We start from the raw sequence: 26,963 nt of genomic DNA, 5'->3' as shown, positions 1-26,963 counted from the left end.
AACAGAATAAAGCAACAGAAATGCAGCAAACTATGACTAGTAACAAACTCTGAACTACCCTAGGGAACAATCTAGGTTAACCTAGAACTGTGCAAGAGAGGTAATGTGGTAGAGACTTTCTTCCATCAAGTTAGTCAAACAGTTCTGAACCAGCCACCATTTTGCTGCAGAGAAAAACCCCAAAAATCATTCTTGCTTTTCATCAAACTAAAAATGTTTTCAATTCTATTCTTATACATTCTATCTTGTGTGCATGAGAAGTATTTAGAAAATTAGGAAGAGGAGGCTTTTTCAGAGGTAGCTTCTTGTAGCGATTCATGTCAGAGAAATGACAAAAGCTGACAAAACATCCTTAAACCTGCAGTAAATACTCAGAGCAGTGTGTTCCTTTATCAGCTCCCATTAAACTGCAGCCAAGTGTTACTGAGTTGTAGTAAGAGCAGAGGAGCAATTGAAAAACACTAAACACCCCAAACATCAAGCTGTGCATGCTCTACCACAGGGTGGTCTGAAGCCAGGAATTGCTTTTATTTTTTACTTTAAAAGCACAGTACTTCCTCTGGAGGACCACTGCTTAGGCAATTGCTTTTCCATGGCGTAGTCATCCAGCATTAAATGAGATGCCTGCACGATATGTTTTGACAGGTGCTGCTGAGTTGTTTGGTTGAGGCAGTTTCAAGTCATGTCTCATGTTTGCTTTTAGTGGTTCTGGAATGGAATTTTTCTACTCAACAACTCAGTACAGTACCCAGAAATAACTGCTTTATGCTCACAATATTCAGCAGTGCAAAAGCAATAAAATATCCAGAGCATGAGAACAAGCAACTGGCAAGAATGGAAAAAGAGGCCACAGGTTTTCAAACCTTCTGAAGGCCTGAGAGCCATGGCCCAATGGGAAGTTCACCCCCCTTTGCAGAGCACACTTTCCACTCACAGCAATACTTCTCTGTGCACGTGTACTGGGAGCTGCCCTTCTGGAGAGTGAGTTGTGTCACTCAAGTTCTAGAGTAAGCCCTGAAATTAATTGATAAAGCCTATCTGGATTTGTCTATCTTAGACAGAAGGGGAGAAGCATCTTCTGTGTATTACCCAATCACAGTGCAGGTAATTTGTGCCCTTATGTCGATGTAATGGCAGTCTAAGAGAAACCACATTACTTGTAAGGGTGTACTGAGAAATGCCAGACAACATTTCATAGTCCCCGGGACTATGAAATGGGACATAAATTGGCTATCAGTGAAAAATACAATTCCTTCAGCCAGTATTATCCAAAGATATGCAGTCACTTCCGCACAGTTCTGTGTCACTGGAAGTTGCCCATATTACAACAGTTCTTTTGCTTTAAATGTTTAAGGAACACATTCCCCTATATCATTTATTCATCACTACAGAGAAGGGAAAAAAAAGGTGATGTCAGACTTGAGTCTTAAAGTAATTCTTTCTTCATCACAAAGATGAAGTCCATCAACTCAAAATTAATTATATAAATCTTTAGGTATGCATTAAAACAAAACACTTTCCCTTGAGAAGTTTTTGTTCAACTGACAAAGTACACTAAGGAGTGTAAAAAATATTTATTCAACCTAATTCAACATAACTATAATTTTCAATACTTAAAAACAAGATTTACAGATTAATGACCTTTAACCACTCATGTGAAATCATCTTACAGTCCATACAGTATTTTATAATTGTATTTTTACAATAGCTTTAACTTCCAGAGGAGACAATGAGCTTTTCCATGAAACAAGTTTCAAACCCACTAATTTGCATCATTCAATTCTTTCCATGAGACTTTAAAAAACAGTAATAAATTGCTTGGAAATATATACAGTGAAGATCACTGAAAAGCTGAAACAAGGAATTCTGTAAGAAATACATATTATATTGTTTCAAGACTATCTTACAGAGTGTAGCAACTTTCAGAGGCTGCTACTCAGTTTAGGTTTTTTATATAAAAGTGAGCCTACTAAGACAATTATAATCAGCAGACTTACAAGGTTATAGTAATTCTTCCATTACAGCAAGAGCCTCAAAAGTATTTGATATTGATTGAGTGTATAATTTTTAACACCTGTATAGGTTTTCAATACTAACTGGCCTTTATATACACTTTTGTACAGTTTTAAAATATTACATCTTGGTAATTAAGATAAACATACTATAGAAAAGGTACCTTACTTTGAATTTCTCCTAACATACATTATTGCAGTCAAATAGGAAGTCCATTCTGCATTTACTTCATTTCTGGTGAAAAGAAATATTTACTAATGAATAATTCCACTCAAATATTTTTAAGCTATTCTTCATGCATTTGACATACTAATATGAACAAGAGAAAACTCGGAGAAAAACAAAGAAATTGTTAAGAAAGAACTTCAAATATGAAATCCAGATTAGGTCTGGTATGAATATGCAATATTCAAATGATGTTTGTCAGAATTTAACTTCACAAAACAATCAATTTCTGTTGAAATTAGATTTAGAAATACGTCAAATAATGGAAGTGCTAATGTCTCCCTCAACTGACTACTTTAGACATACAGGAACAGTAAAGCTTACTGTATAAATAAACTTTATGACACATTTAAGATTTATCCTGTAATCCTTTACAAAATGGAGCCCAGTTACCTTAAGCCAAGGACCCTGCTGGCAGGATGCTCAGCTCAGGTACCCAGAGTGTAGTGTCAGCCCCTTGCAGCCAGCACTGCCACCAGGGCAGCAGAGCCCAGTCCTGAGCAGAGCTGAGTTACACTCTCAGGTCTGGATGCTTCAGGGGATGCCCTGCTGGCAGTTCACATGGAGCTTTAGTGTTCAGTGCTGCTTTCTCACAGGTTTTCTACGGGTATTTACACAACATAAAGGAATACGGAAATTAAACAAGTGTTCTAATACTTAACTACAAAATAAGCAAGTGAAATTTATTTCCCCCTTGTAATTATTTTAACTGGAGGAAAAAATGCAATCCAGCACCAGTTACAAACCAGTAAAGCCATGAGAAAATTACACTAGGCACTGCAGAAGATATAACAGGACACTGAAAATTACCAGTAGTAAAATAGTCACCTGAAAGCCATGCTAATTTTAACACCTAATACTTAGGTGGTTAAAGCTGACATACAAGTCCTGCAGAGAGTGATCTATCTTCTGCTATCTCTGTCATTTGAGTATTTCACACTCCCTGTTTGATATCAGCAAAACTCAAGGAAAATTATTTCTCCTTGGTAATGACTCACACTCTCCTTCTAAAGCAATCTCCCTTCATTGTGTGAAATGCTAAACTGAATGACAGTGTGGGTACAAAATCACCTAGAGATTTGGATATAGCCTACCTAACTACACTTAAAATGTTCTGTAGTTGATTCTTTTTTTTTCCATTCAGTATATTGGCTCAAAGAAAATAATTCAAAAGCCTATTGCCCAACAGAAATACCCAAAAAATAATGAAAGCCAAATCACATTCTTAGGTTCAGTGGTTGCTGAAAGGATTTACCCTGCCACAAGACAGTGCTTTATTGTATTTAAAGGAAAAAAAAATAGAGGAGCAGCAACTTATCACAATTTTCCACTACTGTGCAATAACAATGGAACCAATACAACATGGAAACCTGTTAGGTGAGACTCTGTGACATCTGGAGGTTACAGCCTTACGCTCCTTCTTGTTCAGGATAATTTAAAATTTTGCGGTGAGCTTGGCGCAAATATTGCTGCTGCTTGAAGTAAACCTTAAAAGCTCCTTTTATAGCAACAAAAGCAATTCCACCCTGAAATAAAAAGATATTTTGAAAACCTGCACAGTTCAGTGTCATATCAATGCAAATGTTCTTAAAAATTTCCAGTCAGAGAAGATTTGTTTTCTAGACATATGGTATTTTCTTCTAAAGATTAACTAATTAGTACAGTTCCAAATGATTATCTCAAAGTTTTCTGTCACAATGCACTATTACAGAGGTTAACGTTACTTAAAGGGATTACAGACTGAATCTATAAAAGCTTTTATTTCCTTGGAAGTCTCACCAGTATTCTAAATTTTAAAAATCAAAATCTTATTTCAATAACAAAGAAAATGCAGATATGTATCTGCTTTCCTCCCTTCTCTGAATGTATACTATACAAGGCACAAGGAATAGTACTGATAACCATTCTATAACTAGACTGTGAAAAATGGCACTTGCCAAAAGTGGAGTAAAATAAAACCTATTTTTGTAAAACAACCTTTTTTTTCCCTCTAGAAAGCTTTACAATATGTTTATCTCAAGTCTTCAAAATGAGACACCAAGAAGCTTTTAGTTTGCATGAACATTTGCAATATGACTGTTTGATCTGCATAAAAGAGAGGGGTGCATAAACATGCAGGAATTGAAAACGGGCTGTGGTGACAGTCAGATGAGCAGGGATTCCATATTACCAAACTCAGTGTACTTGTCCTTGAAAGGCTGCAACTAGAGAGGTTATTCACAAAGCAAGAGATTGCCATTCCCTCTCCATATGAACTCTGTGGAGAGTTAATTTTCCTCTCCTTATTAAAATAAGAAACAAAGAGTTTCTCTCCAAATCAGTAAACAAAAGCTAATATGAAAAGGTTTATAATATAAATCCCAGTCTTCCCTTACAGAGACTGTTCTTAGAAGATGCTGGCTCCTCATCTTCACTGTCAGCATTATTACTGCTAAGGCCTGCTCTACTCCAGTGCCAGATAAAACTTTCATCCTTGTCATGAACTGAGATTAGTTTCAGTCATAAAGACAGTCTTTCACACACATGATGTTTGTCCACTGCTAAGACAGGCAATCTTAAAAAAACCCCTCCCTTTAATCAAATGCTGTTCTTAAAATTCCAGATCAATTTGTGTTCGTTTTTCCTTCGCCTCCCTCCTGCACAACACTTCATATTCCTCTCGTATAATAATTTATGAAACATAGTATTGAATCTTACCAAGATTGTCCTTTGTAAATTTGAGTTAACACTGCTGAACATCAGCTTGCCAACTATTGTGGCAATAGTAGGGAAAACTAGAGCACCACACAGAATCCGTGTGGCAGAGACGTGATCGGCCAGAGGGTTGGCCTCTGCTGGGATACGAGGAACAGGACATCCAATGCCTAAAGGGATAAGAACGGGGAAAGAAAAGGTTACATAGCCTATACTGCCTTAAAACAGAACACAGAAAGTGCATTACTGCCCACTCCCCACTCCAGTGCCAACTGCTTTGTGAGAACTATCCCTCTTCTCAGTGAATATTCTGTTTCCATTCAACGATTGCAGTTTTACTTTCAAGTAAGACCCATGACTTGCAGTAGCTTGTTTTGTTACTAAAGCCTGAACTGAAACCATGTTCCTGCTACTCCTGCCACACCCATCTCAGGACATATTACACAAACACAATCTAAACAGAATGACCATGAAATAGAGGGACAGTGTTAATCATCTCTACTTAAAAATAGCAAAAACTACTTGCCTATCCCCATCTCCTAAAGGCAGAAGTTCAATCTTGGCATTTCTTTTTTAACTGAACCACATTACCTGGAAATATGCTGTTCAAAATTTGTAGTTTATTGGAGTATTTGCGCCACAGTCTGAGCACATAGTCCTCCCAACGGATCATCTTGCCCAGTATTAGCATGACTGGGATAGTGGGAAGGCCAATCAAAAGGAATAAAGGATCAGCTCTCTCCATCACATCAAGACCTTCTTTGTGACCCACAACCTAGAAAATATGCATATAGTTGACAAATATAACAAAGGCCACAACACTGTTACAATGTACAAATGAACAAAAATGTAACTTAAAAAGTTGAGTTTGTTTGACGCCCACGTGTTTTAAGTTAAAGAAAAAAAGAACAGTGTTTTACCTAATTTACACTGTTTTCTCTTTGTATCCTTGGCTGCTTATAGAGGATAATGCAGGTGAGCTGCCAGCCCTATGTTGCAAACCATTATTACTGCAGAGAGCTGTAACAGAATTCCTGACCATCTCAAGAAAGGTTTCACATGTTTCTGTGTAAGTAAAAGCCTTAACATCTGAAACACTAATAATACAGCAAGCTTTCCAAAAGGCATTTAAGAATTTACAGTTTTATAACAAGTAATTCTACACTCAGAAACTGATCAGACACTACTGTCCATAGGATAAATTGATAGTAGGTACCTCAGGATGTTTTTATCCATATTTTGTGTTTTTTTAGGAATACCTTACATAACAGAGATCACAGTATTTAACTATTGTTTCTCTGAACAATGCAGGAAGATGAACATTATTTTCAACTGTAGTGGAAATAGCAGCATATCTTCACATGTACCTTATTTTCATATGTAGTTAGTTCAAGGATTTGAAAAGATCATTATTACTGCTATGTCTATACTTTTCTGCTGATATATAAAAAAATTAATCAGACTTTTCCATTTATAAAATGCAGATGTTACAACTGCAACAGAACGGTTCCTTATGTCTTTTAAAAAGTACATTGCTTTAATTTTAAATAAATCCAATAGGACTGAGGATAAAAAATTACATTAGAGTGGTACATATTCTCTAGATTTGTCTCAATTTAATCAGTATAAATGCTAATATAGTCCTTGAATTGCTTCCAGGAAGAACAGGCTCTTTCATGACTTTTTCTGTAAGAATCTGGTAGGACTAAAAACACTAAAATAGTAATTATGCTTGTCAGGCACTGGATTTTCTGATGTGTTTTCATTGACTTCTTGTTTTCCCCACAAGTGCAATAACTTATCAAGTCTTCAATTGCACAAAAATTAGAATTAGAAGGTAAGAACATGAAACAACAGCAAAATTGTAAAAAAGGAAAATAACAAACCCAGTACTTCTGGAATAGGTAGGGCACAGGGAAGAAGCTACAGTAATGTACCACAGTACCTTCAAACTGTACATTTTTGCCTTGCTCTGAAAAGCAATCCATGTTACACCTCCAGAACAGGAAGTTATGTTATATACCACAGCCTCTAAAAATAGGCATAACCAATATTGTTGCTGCCAATAGATTATTCCTGAAAAAAACATTCAGCTTTTGTCTTCCAGCTTCTTCAGTATCTTCTACTCAAGCTGTGAAGTCTGACACTATCCTTTTTCTCCTTATAGTCATTGTCCATCAAAAAATGCTTCAGTATCTTGTCTCTTTCTGCTTTAGATTATTGTATTTCTCTGCTTTCAGTAACTCCATCTGACTTGTTACTGACTTAGCTACCACAAGGTCAATTCTGTATATATTTTTCTGCACCTGAAGTCTAAAAATAGCTTCTGTGCTTCTCTCTGGCCCTTCAACTAAGGGAGAAGAGTCTGAAATACATCAGGAGAAAAACTGCATTAAACCTAGCCAGGGTGGGGTGGCAAAAGGGTTGGAACAGTTTCCCTCTACTACCCACTCAGTCTGCTCCTCTACAAGCAAAACTAAATTACTGTCTTGCCCAGCATGCCATTCATACAATCAAAACATTAAATCATGAAAATAGCTAATTCTTCATATCTGGGATTTGACCAGCTGCCTAAACTAATGTTTACACAGATCCTCACTTCAAAAGCAAAACAACTTCAGAACAAAGCATTTATTTTTCCATCTGGCTGCAGAGCTCTGGGGCAGCTAAAAAGGCCACAATTTCCTACAGAAAAAGAGATCAATGTAGCAGTGAACAAGGAGAAAAGGACTGATGCATTTCCAAAGTCTCCATGTAGTATTACAGATGGTTGTAATGCTCCTGTTGGAGCCACAACAACAAAACATCCAATGAAAAGATACTTAATTGCACCACTCTGTAATACACAGACTCACCCACTGAAATGGAGGGGGTATTGAAAGCCATTACACATCACCTATGTAGCTGCTGACCCTTGGCCACACTGTCAGGGAAACTGCACCACTCATTTGGGCTCCATTTCTGCTTTCAGATCACTCAGAACCTGAACCAAAACAGCACACCATCTTCACAGGGCAGGGCAGTACCACACATCTCAAGAACTAGTGCCAAATGACTTATGAGAGAAGAACCAGTTTGTATATTTAAAATTAGAACTGTGTAGAGGAGTATTTATTAACATATTGGCTTGCTAATTCTATCTATCTATCTTTCTATCTACTGAATTAGCATCAGAAATACTTTCATGCCTTCAGGCAAAACACAGGTTATAGACTTGAGATAGGAATCAACAACTGAAAGAGTAAGGAAGTGCTTCTGATTGTACAATCTCTGTAAACTCTGGTCTTGTGGTTGAACTAGAATCACCATTACCAAGTCATTCCATAGGTAACAGGGTACCACCTGTCAACATTACTTTTCTATTTAAGTTCACAAGAACAGAAGCAGGAAAACTATTTTTCCCCTTTCAACTAATCATACAGTCTGAAGTAATTAAAACATTAATTTGCAGTGGTTTGTATTTCTTGTTTATGAATGAATTGCGTCATTCAGAGCATGTATTTTCCTTTATACAATTTTTAAAAAAACACAATATCCAGAAAATAGTTTACCATCTTTCAATTTCAACACTTTGAATGTTACTAGCAAAGTTTTTCTCCAAGTAAAAGAAAAGATTACATCTCCTGTCTTTACTGAAGATACTCATTATTGGCAGCTAGGTGGTAATGGCACCTTTTCCCATGAGAACAGAATTGTGTTCACCAGTCTGCCATACACAGGGCAGCCAGCTAGAGCAGTAGTGCAGTTTGTTAGCTGCAGACCGAACCATACCCAACAGGCATACTTGCAGTTATAAACTATGGCCAGTTAAACATGAAAAACCATCTTGAATTCACTGGTAACTACACTGAAAGCAGCTAAGCATGTTTCAAGCCAAGCAAAGAGGAGTCAGACTGACTTTGCTCTCAGAGGTGGCAGGAGAGGGAAGGGTGTGTACCTGCATGACCGTCACCGCCCCGTACGTAACGGCTGTCCAGTAGATGGAGCCCACCATGATTCCAGCTGCAGCAAAGGGACATGCCTTTGAGATCAGGCGATCTGCAAGATCCAAAACGTAAACAACTGGACCTATGATAAAGGAAAAGTAAGGTTTCAAGAGAGATATATATATAGAGATACACACAGATAAAAGCATACTGTAGAAAAGTCAGCATCTATCACCAATAAGAAAGAACAAACGAGGCAAAGTGGAAGTCAGACATACCACACGTGCTGTTTAAGTGAATATATATAATATATAATTAAAAAGCTATTAAGCTAAACTTGTAACTTCTGCCTACCTACCATTTCATTTTTCCAGGAGATTGATACACTGCTTAAAGCACTAATTTACCCAGTGATTAGCTTCCTTTGTGTTGAGTAAGAACTGTTCTTTTGTACAAACCACTTTAGGCTTAGTGCCTTTTTTATTCGTTAGATACTTTAGTTTTCTAAAGGAAAAAATACCGATTTGTTGTAATGTACTTCATGTCCTTATCTTTGACAACTTCACCTGAAAATTCTGTCACTAAACTATCCTGCTATGTAGTAAAAAGCAGCAGTTAATACAAAAGATTCCTTCCACTGGAAGAAGCTGCATTCAGTATGTTTAAATGATCACTTCTCAAAACACTGGAGGAAGAAAATACTCCTATCCAGGTTATTCAGTGCCTTTGACAACAACACATGAATAGGTTCATTGTTCTGTCTATGCACAACTGCACTTTCCAGACAGGGCAAGACAATAAATACCCTGACCACCTTTGGTGAGGTAAACAAGGGCAATGCCTGCATCTTTTCTTTGAGGGACTGCAAGAGTATGAGTGAGGCAAAAGCCAGAAGACTGAAATGTATACATGGAAGTGAAAGCCATCACCACCATAATCCGCATTACTTTTGTATTTGTCAACAAATTCTACATACAGACTGTCCTCCCACAGCTCATATGCATGAGCAGTTCCTGTGAGCTCCTTCCTACTTTTTCCTACCAAAATCAGTGAAAATTCTCAAAACCAGCCTACAGGCATTCCTCAAGTAACTAATCCTCCATGTCTCTCAAAGTTTACCCACAGTGACAAAATTGTGACTCCCATTTCATCACTTAGTTAGTTCTTTTTCTAGAGAACAGCTCTACTGAGAATGCTTTCAAAAACCCCAGTTCCACTCAGCTCAAGTCAGCTGGTGGAAAAAAGGCAACAGGAACATCCAGTTCAACTCTTAATAGTTGTGTTTGACTTTCCAGAACACACTTAAGAAGGTGCTGAGATGTCTATCAGTATGCTGGAAGTAGCAACAAGGTCATAACTGCAAGTACTAAATGCACAGTAGTTTACACATCTTGACTGTTTCCCAGAGGCACTGAAAAAGTTGTTTGGTTTTACCATTTTGAAAACTTATGTTTGAAGACAGGAGACTCAAATGACACTGAAGGTTGCCTTATAACACAAGTACTAACAAATTACACCTACTGATACTAATCATTAAGAGAAACCTGGCTGGAGAATCAGGTATCGAATCTTGAGAAAATACTAGAAAAATATTATTGAAACAATCTTTTAATTAGGCCTTAGGAAGGAAGTAGTGAGAAAGGAGGACAAAACTAGTTTTGCTTTTTAAGGTGGTATGGAGGAAGAAACAGAAAAATAAATATCACTGATACTCAAATTAAAGAAGGAAATATGAAACAAAAATAGTTTTTATTTTGAAAAATAGATCATGCTTTAAAGAGTTTTTTTCTGCCAAAATGTTTTCTTTTTATTAAACTGAAATAATTATCTAAGAGATTTATTGGTTACTTTCAAATTGGTAACAATATTTTTTCTATTTAGTGAAAGTACTTGAAAGAGCAGAAAACAGCTCACAGGAACATAATTATCACCAATCACCAGAACTGATAGGCAGTATCAAATCTAAAATGGAATTCTGATTTTGAGATATTTCATGAGAGGTTGTTTTGAACTAGTAAATATATAAAGAAACACCCACTGTTACTTATATTCACTGATGTCTCCTCAAGTTGATATTACTTCTAAACTATAATCATAAATTAAATTTTGTGATGAGGGTATCCTTTCACAGAATTTTTAGAAAAAAGTTTCCAGTAGTACATTAAGGGAAGTCTTAAAAGTAAGTAAGTTTCTGAACTGTGATGCCTCAGGGAAGGGTATGACAAACACTGTCTTCAAAAGAAGTGTTCCAAGGCTTCTTGGAAAATTCTTACTGTCCTTACTCTGCCTGGTGTGACCCTGATTGACTTGTAGTTGAATTGTGCTAGAACAGCTTTGGGTTACTAGAAAGAGTTACATAAGGGCAAGACTGGCTCAGTTGTTTGAGGCACTTCAAGGTCATGACTGATGTTCCATGGACTCAGATTAATTTCCCTGCTCTACTACCAATGTCTTGTGTACTTTTAGCCAAGTCTGAATTCTTATGCCCTTATCTTTAAAAGCAGAAGATGATGGTATTATGAGGAAAAATATATCGAAATACAGGAAGGGAGTCTCATATACCTGCATGCAAGATCTGAACAATGTCATGCAAGAATTTTAGGCCAGCTTCAGAAACCAGGAATGTTGGAATCTAAGCTTTCAAATACAGTTTGCCACAAATTGCAGGAACAAATGAAAATGCCTGTTATGTTAATGTATCCTGTCCAAATTATAGTTGCTACCCGTTTTCACCATTGTCAAAATAAAATGCAAACACATCTCACATTACAATTTCATCAGTAAAGACACAAACAAGAATTTCAAACAGTGTAAAGTTTCGTGGTGCGTTCTGTGTCCAGATAGAAACCCAGTTTTCTTCCCAAAGCCGATTCTAAATGTTATTGTTTGATGCCTTCTTTATGATGGGGAGTTACCCTATTCACCAAAGCCAAAGTGTGGCTGTTATATGAATAACCTGTAGTAAGTTTCATACGGGTTTATGTATTTTTTATATCAACAATGCAATATTGTGTATATTTTCTTTCCCATTACTCAGTGTTCTATCATGGAAGTAAATGTCATCACTCAAAATTCCCTTGACACCTTAATTTCATCAGCCCTTAAGCTACTAAGAAAGAGGTCCTCTCCCAAAGAACTGACAGTGAGTTATTTTCAGCTCTTTCATTACAGAAATAAGATACTTTAAAAAAATCTTCTTTAAAATCCTCTGAATGCCTGCACTCAATTACTACATCAGCCTTTCTCTAACAATCAGTTTTACTTTTAAACAAAATTTAAGTTTCCATGGCAACATTTCATTTTCTTGATTTGCTTAATATATCCTATAGAACACATGGGCAAATGAGGGCTGAAATAACAGCAAGCACTGCTAATTTAAATAAATGCAACATACTGTGCATTATCCTACTTGGCTACTCAGTAAGAGACTCTGGGAGACCATGTCCAACTTTTTTTTTTTTTGACCTTGACAAACAGAGCTACAGCAGTATCCAGCAATCATAAATATTCTGCCTTGTGATCACAGGGCAATATTGTCTCAGAAACACCTCCTGACTAAAATGAAAGTATGTTTTTCCAGTAATGCCACATGCTGTTTGGGAAATTCTCCACTAAATTTCCTCTGATAAGTGTCTCTGCAAGCTGAGTCAAAAAAAGGATGTGTTTATGTGCTGTGTGGCAACTGCTGAAAGAAGTCACCTTCTGCTCAACAAGAAAAACAATCCCATTAGCCAGGAAATAATTACAGGTCAATCACAAGATTTATCTATACACCTAAGTGGAATAGATCCAACATTTTTAGAAGGTATTTAACTAAGCCACCAAATAGGATATAAATTTATTTCTTTCTGTCTGGGAAAGGGAATAGACAAGTTTCCAACAGAAGTGGTGCTCCGAGCACAAGAAAGGAAAAAAAAGGAACACAAGAACAAATAAATAAGCAACAATTGAAATGATGCGTATCTTACCTAGCTTTGGAAATACTATTAAATACTCTGCATTGCACTGAGGACAAGCAACTCTAGCAGTGCTGTTTCCTCTCTGCTTCTCATCCACCCAGCGCTGCAGACAAGTCTGATGCACCCATTTGGTGGAGCCCCGGCACCGGCAGGGCCGCACCCACTCTGCTGTCCGATCATCCTCGTCGGTAGCAAAGCAAACCCAGCAGCTTCTGTAAGCACAGGAAGGAAAAACAAAGGTGTTTTCTGCTACTTTTACATGCTAAAAATAAACATTCACGTGTGGAAGCATACAGCTTAAGAAAATGTGCATCTAGAGGAGATGATGGTTATTACTTCACTCTTAATCACCAGAAGTATTTTGTACCACGGTTTTGCTATAAAATCAACATAATAAACATAACTTTTCAGATAGCTAAACAACTGCTTTATACATTCTGAATTATTAATTAAACTTTTAGATAATTTATGATTAAAAAGCATTGAGACTACAGTCTTAACCTTTGAATAATTCAACATACGGAAAATCCATATTTTTTAATGTTTTATCATCTCCTTCTACAACATTTTGGTAAGTTTTTTTAATTTTAAAAATATAAGATCAATACTGTAGTCTGTTACTTGGGAAACTAAATCCAATCCACTTAAATAATAAAACAACACAAATGATACGATATATCACAAAAAACTAAATTATATCAAATTCATTTGCTCTCTTTGAAAAGATGAAGTATTTAGTTCAAACACGTTGACTTTGTATAATATAAATTAAGTTACAAAGTACTTGAAGAATACTATTGGACCAGTAGAGGAGGAAATTTCTGCTTTTGACAATTATGTGGGCATAAAAATTCAAATTTATTAATCTGTAAGGAGAAAACACAAGACTGACAGTCTATACAACCTCACCTGAAGTGAGCATAGAACCAGGAACTCCCAGATATCTGGTCTGATGATTAGGCCAGACTTTTGGCCAACTTATAAGACAAAGCAAAATATGGATCTAAACTAGGAAAATATCAGATATGTTCAGCCAGTAATTTTTACTGTGAAACAATTTGCTAATTCCCATACTGAAGATATTGAAGTTTACATAATAAACCAGAGTCTAGCAAAATAAGAATATTACTATACATTTATATATATATATATATATATATATATATATATTTATAATGGTCTGATTTAAAAAAAATATTTTATGCAAGTCACTACAATCATAGTTAAACCCTTATAAAGGAGCACAGCAACAGCCTCCTTATAATTTAACCTCCAAGACACAATCTAATTAGACACTGTGTCCAAACTGAAGTTTAACATCACAATTTTGATGAAACTTTGTTCTCTTAACAACTTGTGTAGCAACATTAAGACAAAACACTAAAAGGTTTCTTATCTGTAATGAGGAACAGACAGTAACACAGTAACTGAGGAAGAAGAAACTGAGAAATGCTCTGACTCTCATAAACAAAACAACTTTATTATTTGAGAATAATGATTGTAGATTCTATGCCAGGATATTACAGTGCTCACAATGCTTTTCCTCTCACTTTTGCTTTTGTTTAACTCTTCCGAGGAAAAGGAAGGGGGAATTTGCAATGGGAAATTTAATTTTGTCCAGCTCCAACTTCATGACATGAAAAATATTGTTGTCTAACAGCTTTGCTTTTAAGACCTCGCTGTTTTGGGTAGTATTCTATTTGTAAATTGAAAGTGTTCCTTTACAGAAGAATAGCCATGCTTTTCTAATAGAAATGACTGTGCCTATCAAGTACTTGCAAGCCATTCTTTAAAGCATTAAATCTTTTTAACATCTACAGTAGTAGAAGAATGTTGAAAAAGTTGCAAGTGTGTCAGAGCAGAAGGCAACCTGGAGCAATTTTTTACTTGTAAAAAGGGAATATAATTGAGCACATTGTAAAAGGCATACATACAATTGGCATACTTGTAAAAGGGAATACAACCTGAGATTCAGATTCCAGGGAAGACCAGAGAGAAAGCAATTTAATATTGAACAATCCATTAAATGAAACTGTAGCGTCCAGTTTTAAGTACAGAACACATTATAGTAGGTACAGATGTAAATTTAAAGTGTGGTGATCTAAAACTAGAGCTTTTCAGTTGATGACATCTGGAATCAGAACTGTAGTTTCTTCCATTCATCTTAATGGGAAGGTAAAATCAAAGTCTGACTTATTTACATTAAGAGTCCCCAAATTTACTTTAACAACAAATAATACCATACAACACTACTGATAATTGTTCCTCTTCAGAAGTTTTTTTCTGCATTACAGGTAAACATTCACTCACTCATTCCATATCCTATTTAAATCTACAACTGCTCTAAATTTGTAATTCAGATTTTTATTTATAAATTAAAGGCTTCACAACAGAGCTAGTCAGGTCTAAGGATACCATCACAAAATGCAAGTCCAGAGTTTATTCAAATAATGACAGATTTAAGCATGAACATAATCTTGCTACACTGCAATTTTAACTGAATTTGTCCATGACAATGGTTATAGATTAAATTCTGTTCTCAAGTTCTCTGTCAAGGTTAGTAAGTCAAGAAAAATATGCATCTTTTCTTTAATTGCTTCGTGCCAGCCAATCATGCTTGAAAATCTGAAAGACCTATGAAATGAATAACAAAATCCTTCACAGACTTAAACCTTCAGCAAGTCATGAATAATGAACAGTAAATTCCCTGTATACTGTCATCAGCTTTATCTCTTTCCATTGACAGCAGCTGTAGCAGAATAAAACCATTTCAAAACAGGTATCTAGGCTCTTGCCAGATTTTCCATTTTCTTGTACTGAATAAAATATGACCTTGATTCTTACCACTGAATCAGGCTGCTACTCAGATAACCTGAAATAGAAAGGGCTGAAAAGGTGGAACAAAGCATTGTTTCTCATAGAAACTTGAACCTTTTTCCTTGATGACTTTCTACATAGCCAAATCAATAACATACAAAACTCCAGACCATATCACTATTGCAGCCCTGAATATGGGGTTACAAATGCCTTTTAGATTCAGCTCCCCAGCAGATGAAGCCTTCTGGTCTCAAAAATTCTATTCTGACCCTGAGAATAAAGCATTTTTTGGATCTGGGGTTTTTTTTCCCTCTAGCAAAGACAACTCTTTTCAGGGCACTACTTGTATTAAGAGCAAAGCAGTTGGGGAGAAAGCTGTATAGAAGATTAGAGATCCTACACTCCAAATGTTACATGACTAAGAAACCAAGGCCTGCCTAAAACCAGGTTCCTCCAAACCACAAGTTTCTTACCAGTAAGGAGCTTCTCTCTCTGGTACCTGCTTGGAGCTGCAGCTCCAACACATCCCTAAGACCTCCAGGATCAGACATACCTAGACTGCTCTCCTTTTGTATTGAGCTATACCCCTTCTAGAGGTTACTTTTTTCCAAAACCAGGCTTAGATGGGAGGGAAGACAGTATCTAATTCACATTATTTAAATCAAATCTGACTCAGTTTGTGAAAGCTGAATCCATCATGAAACAGTTTTGTTTTCAAGCAGGCATGACTGTGTAAAGCAGCACAAAAAAGCCCCAAAAGCCCAGCAGGTATCCTTGTATCCACAACACTTAATGGAAGATGACTTGCTAGACTGGGGCAGTACAGCTGTTTTATGATCTGGTTTCAAATATTCGGTACTGAAGTAGGAATGGAAACATCTTACACAAGGTGTCAGAGCAGCTTATTCCAATTGAATTTCACATCCAAAAAGAAGAAAGCAAAAAGGCTGAAACATAACTGAGAGCAACAGTAGCACAGAGAGCCAAGCCAGTGAGGGGTGAAAAGGTACCTTGAAAGAAATGACCAAAAGCATTCCAATCACTAGCCATTAAAAGGCACTGCTCTAAAGGATGACCCACAAGTCTGCAGTTTGGAAGAGGAAATTTTTCATGAGCTTCTATAACAACTTTTTATGCATAGTCTATGTCAACAGATAAAATATCTTGGATGATGAACAGTGATAAGCTTTACACTAAACTTGCCAGCTACACTCTGAGCACTACAAGATCATGTTTAAGTTGGAAGACTAGGATGTCAGAAAAATGGAGTTACCAGTAGCATTAGGCTGCTTTGGAGCTGGTTGGAATTTTAGTAGGGGGACAGCAAACTGTTCTTTCAAAAAGCAAGAGAAACACCTCATTGCAAATGCTACCACTAAGCATTTCCTTTTCAAGAGTGTGAGGAAGCAGCAGCAATAAGATCTTGTGCTAGAGGCACACTGCATGGTCACAAGAGAATGTAAGCCTAGCCTACAAATCCCTGATAAAGGCTACAAAGGAATAACCTGAGAAATGTTAGCTTATGTCAGGCTTCACAGAGGAGATGAAGTGCCAGAAGTGATGAACCCACCTGTAGGATGGAACACTGCTCTTTCCCCAGTATTTTCCCAGCCATCAAACACACCAAAAAATACTTAAATCTTCAATCCAACACCTGCCTATCAAACTCAAAACACCCTTCCACTATCTTAACAGGAAAAACACACAAGGGAAACACACTGAGTGAAGAACAGACACTGGTGCAAAAATAGTGGTCTTAGATGCTCCTTGGGGACTTCAGAGGGTGCTTTTAAGGCAGCATGGCATAGCAGCCATATGCCAGCCTGTCTCACTCAGCTAGAAAACATGCTGTCACTCTGAAACAAAGTCTAAAATTCTCAAAGCAAGTCCTGAAAGTCATGTGACCATATACCCAATTCTGCTCTGCCTAGTCATCAAGGATAGCCTGCAAAGCTGAGTAGAGGAGATATTGTTAAGAGCCCAGATAGAACAGTAAAGACACTTTACTACAAAAGCAATGCTTTCAATAGAAACAGCTCAAGTAGAGAAAATCAAGTGAATGCTGGTGTGAACACAGTCACACAAGTGGTATTTATATACAGGCTCTGACTTCCTCTAACCTCAGGATGACATCCTATAAACTAGATTTTAAAAAGCTTTATTAAAAGCATGTGGATAACTAAAACTCAGTAAACAAACCCATTAAAACCCCACAGAATAATTAACTAGAAACTGCACCAGGAAGATCTACTGATTATCAGAAGTTCAGTTCAAGCTTTTTTATATTCTTAATTACAGCTTAAATCAAGGGGAAATACTTCACACTAGAGTTCACTGCACTATATAAAGGCAGAGATACAAGTAAAGACAGTTCCCCAAATCCTGCTGGCTGCTTTCTAGCTTGTGGATAAAAATACACCTTTGACTGCCAGGCATCACCTATTGTGCTTAAATTTGGTCTTATTGTTTTATGGTCTCTGCTTCTAGCCAGCTTAGAATAAGGAATCCCTCCTCAGATCTAGCTATCTTGTTGTGTTTTGGTCTTTAGTTTGCCAAAATCTAGACTGTCAGTAAAACAAATTAGCTTTCATTCTGAATAAATTAAATTTTTGCAACCAGTTATTCAGACACGTTCCTTTCACAAAGTCTCCAAAATCCAGTTATCTTAAAGGTTTCAATATTACCATACTCTCACTTTTTTAAAAGGAAAAGGTGAGAAATCATCAAAGCTTGGTGGCCTTGCTATCGGCCTTTAAATATGCAATGAATTTTGATGTTAGAAACATTTGTTTTATTTCCTAAGTGAGGGAGGAAAAACGGGGCCCTTCTACACGTGCACAAAGGACAAATCAGGAAAAACAACAACTTGTACAATAAGCACATTATACATTTTGCTAACTGAACTCTTACTAATGTATATTAGCAGCTTGGCCTACAATTAACAATTCAAGCTACTGAGTGCCTGCTGGGGTGGGTAACACTGATTCTCACCAGCCTAGGAAGGAAAGCAAAAGTGACTAAAACTAAGTGGAAAAAGAAAAACCAACCAAACAAAACCTAAATAAAGAACCACATACACACACATAAAACAATTTACTTCCAAAATGGAAACATGCTTTGAACAGAAAGTTGACATGTAGTCAAGTACATACATAGCAAATAGCGAAGAATTCTAACAGCATTAAGTTAATGCTTTAAATATTTAATGTTTTTTTTATAGTGCAGACAGCATGATACAATATAGGGAAAACATTTTTTCATGTCTTGTTTGACAAATCTGTCAATAATCACAAACACAGGAGATGTGAAGCAACTAAGAAATTATGCATTAGAGGCTATTTAAAGTTACTTCCTTGAATGTGACTTAAACATTTTAATTACTTATTAGTTACCTCTAAGATGACCAGACTCCAAATGAAGACAAAAATAGGTAGTTTCTATAGCCAACAGTGCTATTTTGCACTGGGGGAAAAGGGAAGGGATTGCATCAGAAGAACACCAATACTGGTATTTGTGCTACATGTACAGAATGGATGACAGATGCTACAAATACCAGGAGCGACCTACATACAGAACAGAGCAAGTCTGACCTGCCTAAACTGTAACCATCCTGACATTCAGCTGCTGCTGTGATGAGCAAATGGAAAGAAATGCAAAGTTATTCACTGAGTCTGTATCATGGGAGCTCAATCTCCTGCAGCCATTTTCCAGTCAGTTAATGCAGAAGTACAAATGAATCTTTAGGCACAAGCAGCTTTACTTACAGAAGTAAATACATAGCATAGACATCTGTTAGAAACTAAACATGGTTCCTTGCTTTACATTCAATTTTGAGGGATAGGACCTGAGAAATAGAAATTTGATGTTTTTTATGTATTCCTAGAGAGTTTCATGGTTAAACTGACCATACAGGGTAAGCAATCTTCCTGTTGAGTTCTTCCAAAGAAAAGAGAAGGAAAAAAAAAAGGAAGTGTAGTCCTCCAACTCCAAAGCAAGCAAATTGCTCTGAACTCAAGAGTTTATGACAGATAATATTACTCAAGTTATTCTCAGTTTATAATTTCTATTTTTTACCAGAAAATTTACAGTATAAGAGAACAAACCAAAAAGCTCTACTTAAGTCAGTCATCTTATATAATCCTAATAATAAAAACTAGAACAATTTCTGACCTAAAAATTACAAAAAAATTTAAATGCCAACAAGATAAATTCTTGGGATGTTAATACCTCAAGTACAACAAAAACCACCTATGAAATGTGGCAGACATTGAAAATTTGGAAATGTCTTTACTCTGAATAAATGTGAACAAAAGTGCAAGGTGTCTGATGGTAACACTAAAGTGACTCTCCTGGACAAGCTGTGCAACTGACTGCATGACTCACCAGCAGAACAGTCACAAGCACCCTGCACATGGTCTGCTGCAATTACATCCCTCACAGAAAGCTAACTAAATGTTGGCACATTTCAGGCCAATAAAAAATATCCACTTCTAAACAAAAATATTCACATTCCAGGAGGCATTTAGGAGAAACAAATGAGAAGAGGTCTGGAAGGTACATAATGACCACACTGCAGGTTTAAAATAGAGGGTCTTGTCTTTTTTAGAATGTGAAGAAATAATTCATTATATCAACATGGCTTAAAAAAAAATAGCCCTGAATGCCAGCCCCTCTTGCCCATGACAACTCTTTTATTTACCATCTTCCCACTGTTTTAGCAGTTTCTTTTACTATGTGCACATTGAAGAAGAGCTGCATGGTCACAGGAGGAAACAGGCAGATACATAAACTGGGAACACTAAACAGTCCATACTTTCCATCAGCAATCACCTGAAAACCTAGAAACACTAACACTTATCCAAAAAGTTTGTTTCTGTGAAAGTTGTTTCCAAACATAAGCACATACAAGGACTCCCTGGATAGCCCTTAAATCAACTGATATTTACTTGTTATAGGGGAAACTATTATACAGCAGGCCAGTTTAATTTTTAGGTTAACTTAGAAACAAATTAACAGATAGCCCCTGATTTAATATAACTTCACTGCAATTTTTTAAAGCAGCATTTAAAAGTGGATATTTTGATTGTAAGTTTTCTTATCCTAGAGTAGCATTAGGCAGGAAGTGTCTAATCCTTCCCCCAGAACACCCCCACACAAAAATCCTGAGCAAAAGCACTTCCATTCAGTTTTAGAAATTTTTGACAAAAAGCACTCATATTAGCATTAACATGACAGGAGCAAAAATTCTCAAGAGAAAAAAAGCAAATTCCCAATTCAACTAGATAGGAAGTTATCTCAACTTTTAGGTAAAAATTTCAGAGCTGGTGCTAAAAAAGACCAAGTGCAGATTTGCTAGAAGGTGCCAGTGGGCTGTGCCTCCCCTATGCTTAAGTTCTGCAGTGCAAATGCTACTGTGCTGTTTTCCCTTAAACTGGGATTGCATCCAGACCTGGTATCACAGAATTACAGCTTGGAAGGGACCACAGGAGATCTTGTCAGACCTCCTGCCCAGGACAGAATCAACACCAAATTCAGAGCAGACAGCAGAGCATTCTCCAGCTGGGTCCTGAAAAGCCCCATGGGCCAAGATCCACATCTGCACTGGGAACTTGTTCCCAAGCTCAGCTGCATCACTCCCATCCTCACATGCTGAAAACTTCTCTGCTCAAATTCACAGCTGACTCTCACCATCCTGCACAACCTGCACAGTCAGTGTTCTGAACAGCCTCCTTGGTAGGCAGAAGGTCATCAGGCCTCCCAAGCCACCCCTTCTCCAGACAGGCTTAGCTCCTGTAGCTTTTTCTAGTAAGTCACATGCTGCAGCCCCTTCACCAACTTATGTAATCTCAACAGTTTCATTTAGAAACATCAGCCAGAAGCAGTTTGCTTTAACCACTTCAGACTGACTCCTCTTACTCTTTTGCACTGGCAATGAATTTGCTACTTGTGGGAAACTACAAATGCCAGTAAAAGCATGAGCAAGTCACACACTCTTTTGATAAAGGTAGGTATTTATATACTATAAAAATCTAGTACTTGGCCCATTCTGCTGCTGAGGGGAAAGCAAAAATGTTCATGAGAAAGCACTTATTTTCACATCAGGAATTTTCCACCCTCTTTGCAATGCAGAAAGGCCAAAAGCAGGTTGAGATGCCAAAAGCACCAAACAAGCCTAAAACAGCCGGCATGTTTATTACTACTTTAAGTATTACTTTAAGAAGTTGTTGCAAAATTGATACCTTAACCTTTTGATATTTGTCTGTAGATTATTATACATATATTTATTCAACACATTTGCATTAACTGTCAGAAGTTTCCATTTCAGTGAGCACTTACAGACACCATGGCAAACCATTAAAACTTTAAGCACTATTACAGACTCTGAACACTTTTATATGGAAGAGATCAATAAACAGGAGTTTGTACAGCCTTTTTAAATAAAGTGAATGTAACAAATGAAAATATTATCTGAATGCCTTCATAATACATGGGATGCCAAGAGTTTGAGTACAAAAAATTGTAAGTTGTCTCTCAGGAGTTTCTTCACACTTAAATAGGAAGAATATAATTACCTACTGTCTGCAGGGAGAAGTTAATTGTTAAGCAATGACTAAAACACCAGCATTTGTTCCTCAGCATATCAAAGAAGACATCAGAGATAGAAAAATAACATTCATTAGACAAGAGTCAAAAGGTTAAGGTAGTTCATAAACAACATGCTGACACCTGTATATTTCACATGGGCAAAAGTCAATGTACAGGTCTCACTGGTATGACACAGGAAGAAGTCAATCTGCATAGAACCTTCAGGATAAAGTGAAGCAAAATACTAAGGGATGTACCTGGGACGAAGCAGTAATGAGAAGGCCAAGCTATTATAAAGGTATTACTGTTTCAAACTTTCTTTCTGGAAACCCACTCTCCAAGATAGGTGTGATTTTGCTTTTTCCATCCTGTATCAACATCATCTTTCAAACAGTTGGGCTAAGGACAGGGAAAAACAAACTCCTTGTTTCCTTGGTGGAGATGAACTCAGCACAGTCCATTCTCTACTCTCACACAGCCTCTCCTTCTAACCTACTCTCAAGGAAGAACAGAAAGCCAGGTACTTCCAGACACTGAGAGACTTCAGCCAGAAGTTAGGAAGATCTCTCTCAAAGGAGTTTAACTCTGTTGTGAAGAAAGAAAATAATTACTTGAGGTAGGACAAGGAAAAGAGAAGTGCATAATCAGCAGAAGTAGAACAAACAGACTGAGTAACTGCAGAGATGGCATTCTGTAAACAATAAAGATAATACAGAAATCCCATACTGTGTTTTATGTTGCTTATTACTCTGCATATCTTATCTGGGAACTCCACTCCTAGAAAGAGTCACTCGTGTGTCAACTTCCCTCAGTGAGAGAAATCAGAGCACAACATACAGTACAAGCCTAAGATGTTCAGAATAAACATCTTTAATCAAGGACCACCCTGCACTAATTACACTACTGAGGTTGTAGCATCAGGGTCATAATCCAAAACCCTGTATTAGCTTACTAAAGTATCAACAATTAACTGTGCAAATAAAACTAAAACAGTGCCTGCACTTTCAAAGAAGGAAGGAAATGAACTGATCTCAACACAAACACCACCACAAATGGTGACTGGAATGGAAAGAGAAACTGAAAGTCATGTACAATACCATACATATTCTTTATTCTTGGAAAAAAAAACCCCAGAAAATTACTATGGAATCAGATGACATTTCAAAAAACTGAAATAGAAAATCCAACTCTATTTTGCAATTTTTGGACTACAATTGCTAGCATTCTTCCAATAAATCAGTGATCTGGAAAGAGAAAATTTAATTGCAACAGCACTCCCCTCTAGATAGTAAGAGTAATTTCTTAAGCAAACTACAATTTATTGTTTAATTGCTTTTAAAGTCTGCCTGCAATTTCAGCTCTCATCTCCTTTCAATAGGGAATGGCAGACTTAAAGCCACATGATCTTGCTCCAGTTTTTATCAAGGACATTCACCACAACTGAGCAACTGCCACTGAGTCAGAAAATTAGGAATGCTAATTCAAAAACTAAACCATGCTAAAATGATCACTATGTTGATTCTTCAGCAGGTACCTGCACAAGCCTTCAAGAGATAATCCATCAAATGTTGAGTAACACCTCTACAGCCTGAGGTAACAGAAAGCAAGGGTGACCACGTTCTGGCCATGGTGGCAAATTCACGGACAGAAGGGAGCAGCTGTCTTTAATCTGGATAGTGCATGAAGTACCACAAATCACTGCCACAGGACACGCTTGGAAAAACAGAACCCCAGCCATTCACTGGCATAACCAAGTGCAAGGGCAATCCACACATAATCCAACTGAAATCAAGAGAATAAAGCTTAAAATATGAGTACATTTTAGCATTACAGCTCACATTAGCAGCACATAAAAAAACCACTGCCACATAATTTCAAGTTTTAACGAAGATTACTATGATTCTGTAATTCATGCATTAAACTAACATGAACAAAGGTATTAAAATAATGAAATAATAATAAATCTCAGCATTTAGCCAGATTACTAATACCTGCCTTAAAAGTGCATGCATTAGTCCAGAAATATGGGGTTTAACCATAGACTGAAAAGATTTCTGGTTGCAGAAAAGGACAGCATTTCAAGAATTATTATCTGGAACTGTTATGTGAACATGAAAGAGAAGAAAAAAAATTACAAGGGGGATGGAAATTCCAATTTTCAGGCTAGAAAAGATGATGCCAATCATATGGATTAGTTTCCTAAAAGCTGCAGATGAGACAATCCACAATGTAGAGTCACTTCACTGTCATGCCTCTTGTATTTTTTGCTACAGCCAATCTTTCAGGTAAGTATAAAATCCTTAGGTAGAAATTTTGAGTAACTGACTCCTTACATTTTAACAGCTATTTACCTTCTTCATTATAAATCCATGGGTTGCTTCCTAGACAGAATTATGCAGGCAAATAAAGGATGGAGCACAAAATACATCAAAGAAAGAAGAATCCCAGGCAAGAATGTGGTGATGCTATCAAGTCAGTCCTTGCACTAGAGAAATCCAACTTTACTAAGGAAATAAACCTGTAATCATACAGGTATAGAATCTAAGAGTCAAGAGAAGAATCCAGCTGTTCCCTCTCACAAACAGAGAATCAAAGGACTTGCTCTGGGAGCTCTGACCCTTGTTCACACAGCAGTGCATGCACTCAGACCTACAGCATCACCTAATTCATGAAAAAACAGCATGACGCCACTCTTGGTGGCCATCTAGGTATTGGAAACAGAACAAAACCCTTCTTTTCCCCTTCCTCAACTATCAGAATCCAAATGAAAGTCATCTGGAAAGCTGTTTTCTGCATCCTTCAGTAAAAGATCTGTATTTTATTTTAAAATATGCATTTTGCATTAAGCTATACACATTTGCAATTACTCTTTAAGATTTTGCATATCACACCTCCTTTTATGCTACTTAGGTACTTCAAGTTCTTTCCCTGCAGTCCAATTGTTTTACATATCAAGCTACTCCAAGCATACCAGGAAAAGTCTTTGAAAAGAGCCAGAGACACAAATTATAATTTGACAAACTTTAAAGGATACAAGAATATTAAATGTACATCAAAACCCACATCTCTATTACAGGTAACAACTGAAGAACAGTAAACTGGTTTGGCAACCAGATAACTAATTTCCCTTTCTCTTTTTTAATTAACTGTTTAATTCAACTGTTGGTCACAATAAAGATTATAAACACAATCTCACAGCCACTTCCCAACAGGGTGAACCAGGACTTCAGAACCAGGACAATAGCCATGGGCATCAGGGCAGCCACAGAGAGTATTATGGTTTCCTTGAACTCTAAATATTTATTACTAGACCACAAAATTCAGGATGCAGATGAAAGTTTGTTGTTTTGTTGGTGTTTTTTTTTGTTGTTGTTGTTTTTGGTGTTTTTTTGTTTAGTTTAAGAGGAGCTGATTCAGCAATACTTTTATAACATAAATCATCCCTTTGTCATCTCTTACCTTTTCAGTTTTTCTAGAACACAAACTTTCCCTCCCCAAATCACCTTTATCCTCTTTCTATGTCAAACTGGAACTTCTCATTCCCACCTTCCAGGCTGCACAAGTTCCTGCCTCCCATAGTTTGTATTTCCATCACCTGCCTGATGACAGGCTGTATTTCATTAAACACTCTTTCCTTAGAGGCGACCTGGAAAGGACAAAACCACCAGGGTTCTTTTTGATTCCTTATGATGAAAACTTGACAGGGTCATGGACAGAAGCCTGAACTGCTTCTGGATCCCCACCTTCTGAGATACCAGGCTATTACAACTCCTGCAGTAACAGGCTGTGAACGTGCTTTATTGTTTGTAGGAATAGGTTGCAAGGGCTTCATAGATGAGTAGAAATTACACTTAAGGAACCTGAAGCGCTCAGTGGAACAGGATGAAAGTGTTACATATTCAAATAAAAGCACATATAGAGAAAACAAATATAATAAATAGAATTTACAAGTTAGTAATTATAGACGAAGACAGAAGCTTAAGTCATAATACTCCTAAGGTTGTAATTTTAATAAGCGCTCCAGAAAGCAATTAAAGGCTTTCTTCAGATCATAAAACCAGCAACAAAACACACAAGGCCGGCTAAGCTTAGGTCATCTTTTGGTGCCTCACTTGACGCGCACATCAGTGCGTTCCCTTCCCGGAGGCTCTGCCGGGCCCAGCCCCGGCTCCCGCAGCCCCCGGCCGGCCCAGGGCCCGTGCTAAGGCACACACACTCACACACACTCACACACACACACAGACGCACACAGACACAGACGCACACACACCCACCCCTCCTGTGGCCGAGGGCCGAGGGCAGCGGGAGCGATCCCTCCTGGCCCTCAGCTGCCCGCGGTACCTGGCGCTGCTTTACGATAGCATTCGCACAACTTCAGTCAGGCCACCGAGGCTTTTAGAAGGCAAAAATCGAAACCGGACACGCGACACTCGTCCCAAACCCGCCGCAGGGGGTCACAGGCCCAGCCCGAGCGCTCCCTCCGCGTACCTGTCCATGGTCTGCGGCAGCGCCAAGCCCGTCTGCTCGGCCATGGCCCCGGGCGGAGGAGCGGGCCCAGCCGAGGGCCCGGAGCCTGACAAAGGCGTCACGCGTGCGGCGGCGGAGAAAGGGGAGCGAACGGGAGGGCGGCAAATCCGCCCTTCCGCGGGACGGCCGGGGCGGCCCCTCCCTCGTTCGGCAGGCAGGACGCGGCGCAGGGCCGGTGGCCGGGGCAGGACGGAACGCCCGGGCCGCCGCGGGGAGA

General features: G+C 37.7%; 1 protein-coding gene across 1 annotated transcript; it reads right to left on the bottom strand.

Moving 5' to 3' along the window:
- Window positions 1–1,852: 1,852 nt before the first annotated feature.
- MARCHF5 (membrane associated ring-CH-type finger 5) lies at window positions 1,853–26,963 on the bottom strand. The gene is made up of 6 exons (XM_054277349.1): window positions 26,708–26,963; window positions 12,827–13,029; window positions 8,870–9,000; window positions 5,524–5,707; window positions 4,936–5,102; window positions 1,853–3,764 (listed from the first exon to the last, which is right to left on the bottom strand). Exons 1-6 carry the CDS (start codon window positions 26,749–26,751, stop codon window positions 3,648–3,650), a joined length of 846 nt encoding a protein of 281 aa, XP_054133324.1. The 5' UTR covers window positions 26,752–26,963; the 3' UTR covers window positions 1,853–3,647.

Source organism: Melozone crissalis, unplaced genomic scaffold (assembly GCF_028551555.1).
Source record: "Melozone crissalis strain CALT ecotype California unplaced genomic scaffold, PUWL_Pcris_2 ptg000019l_1, whole genome shotgun sequence".
In the NCBI taxonomy this organism is placed as follows: Eukaryota; Metazoa; Chordata; class Aves; order Passeriformes; family Passerellidae; genus Melozone; species Melozone crissalis.
This window is presented reverse-complemented; position numbering and strand designations above follow the sequence as displayed.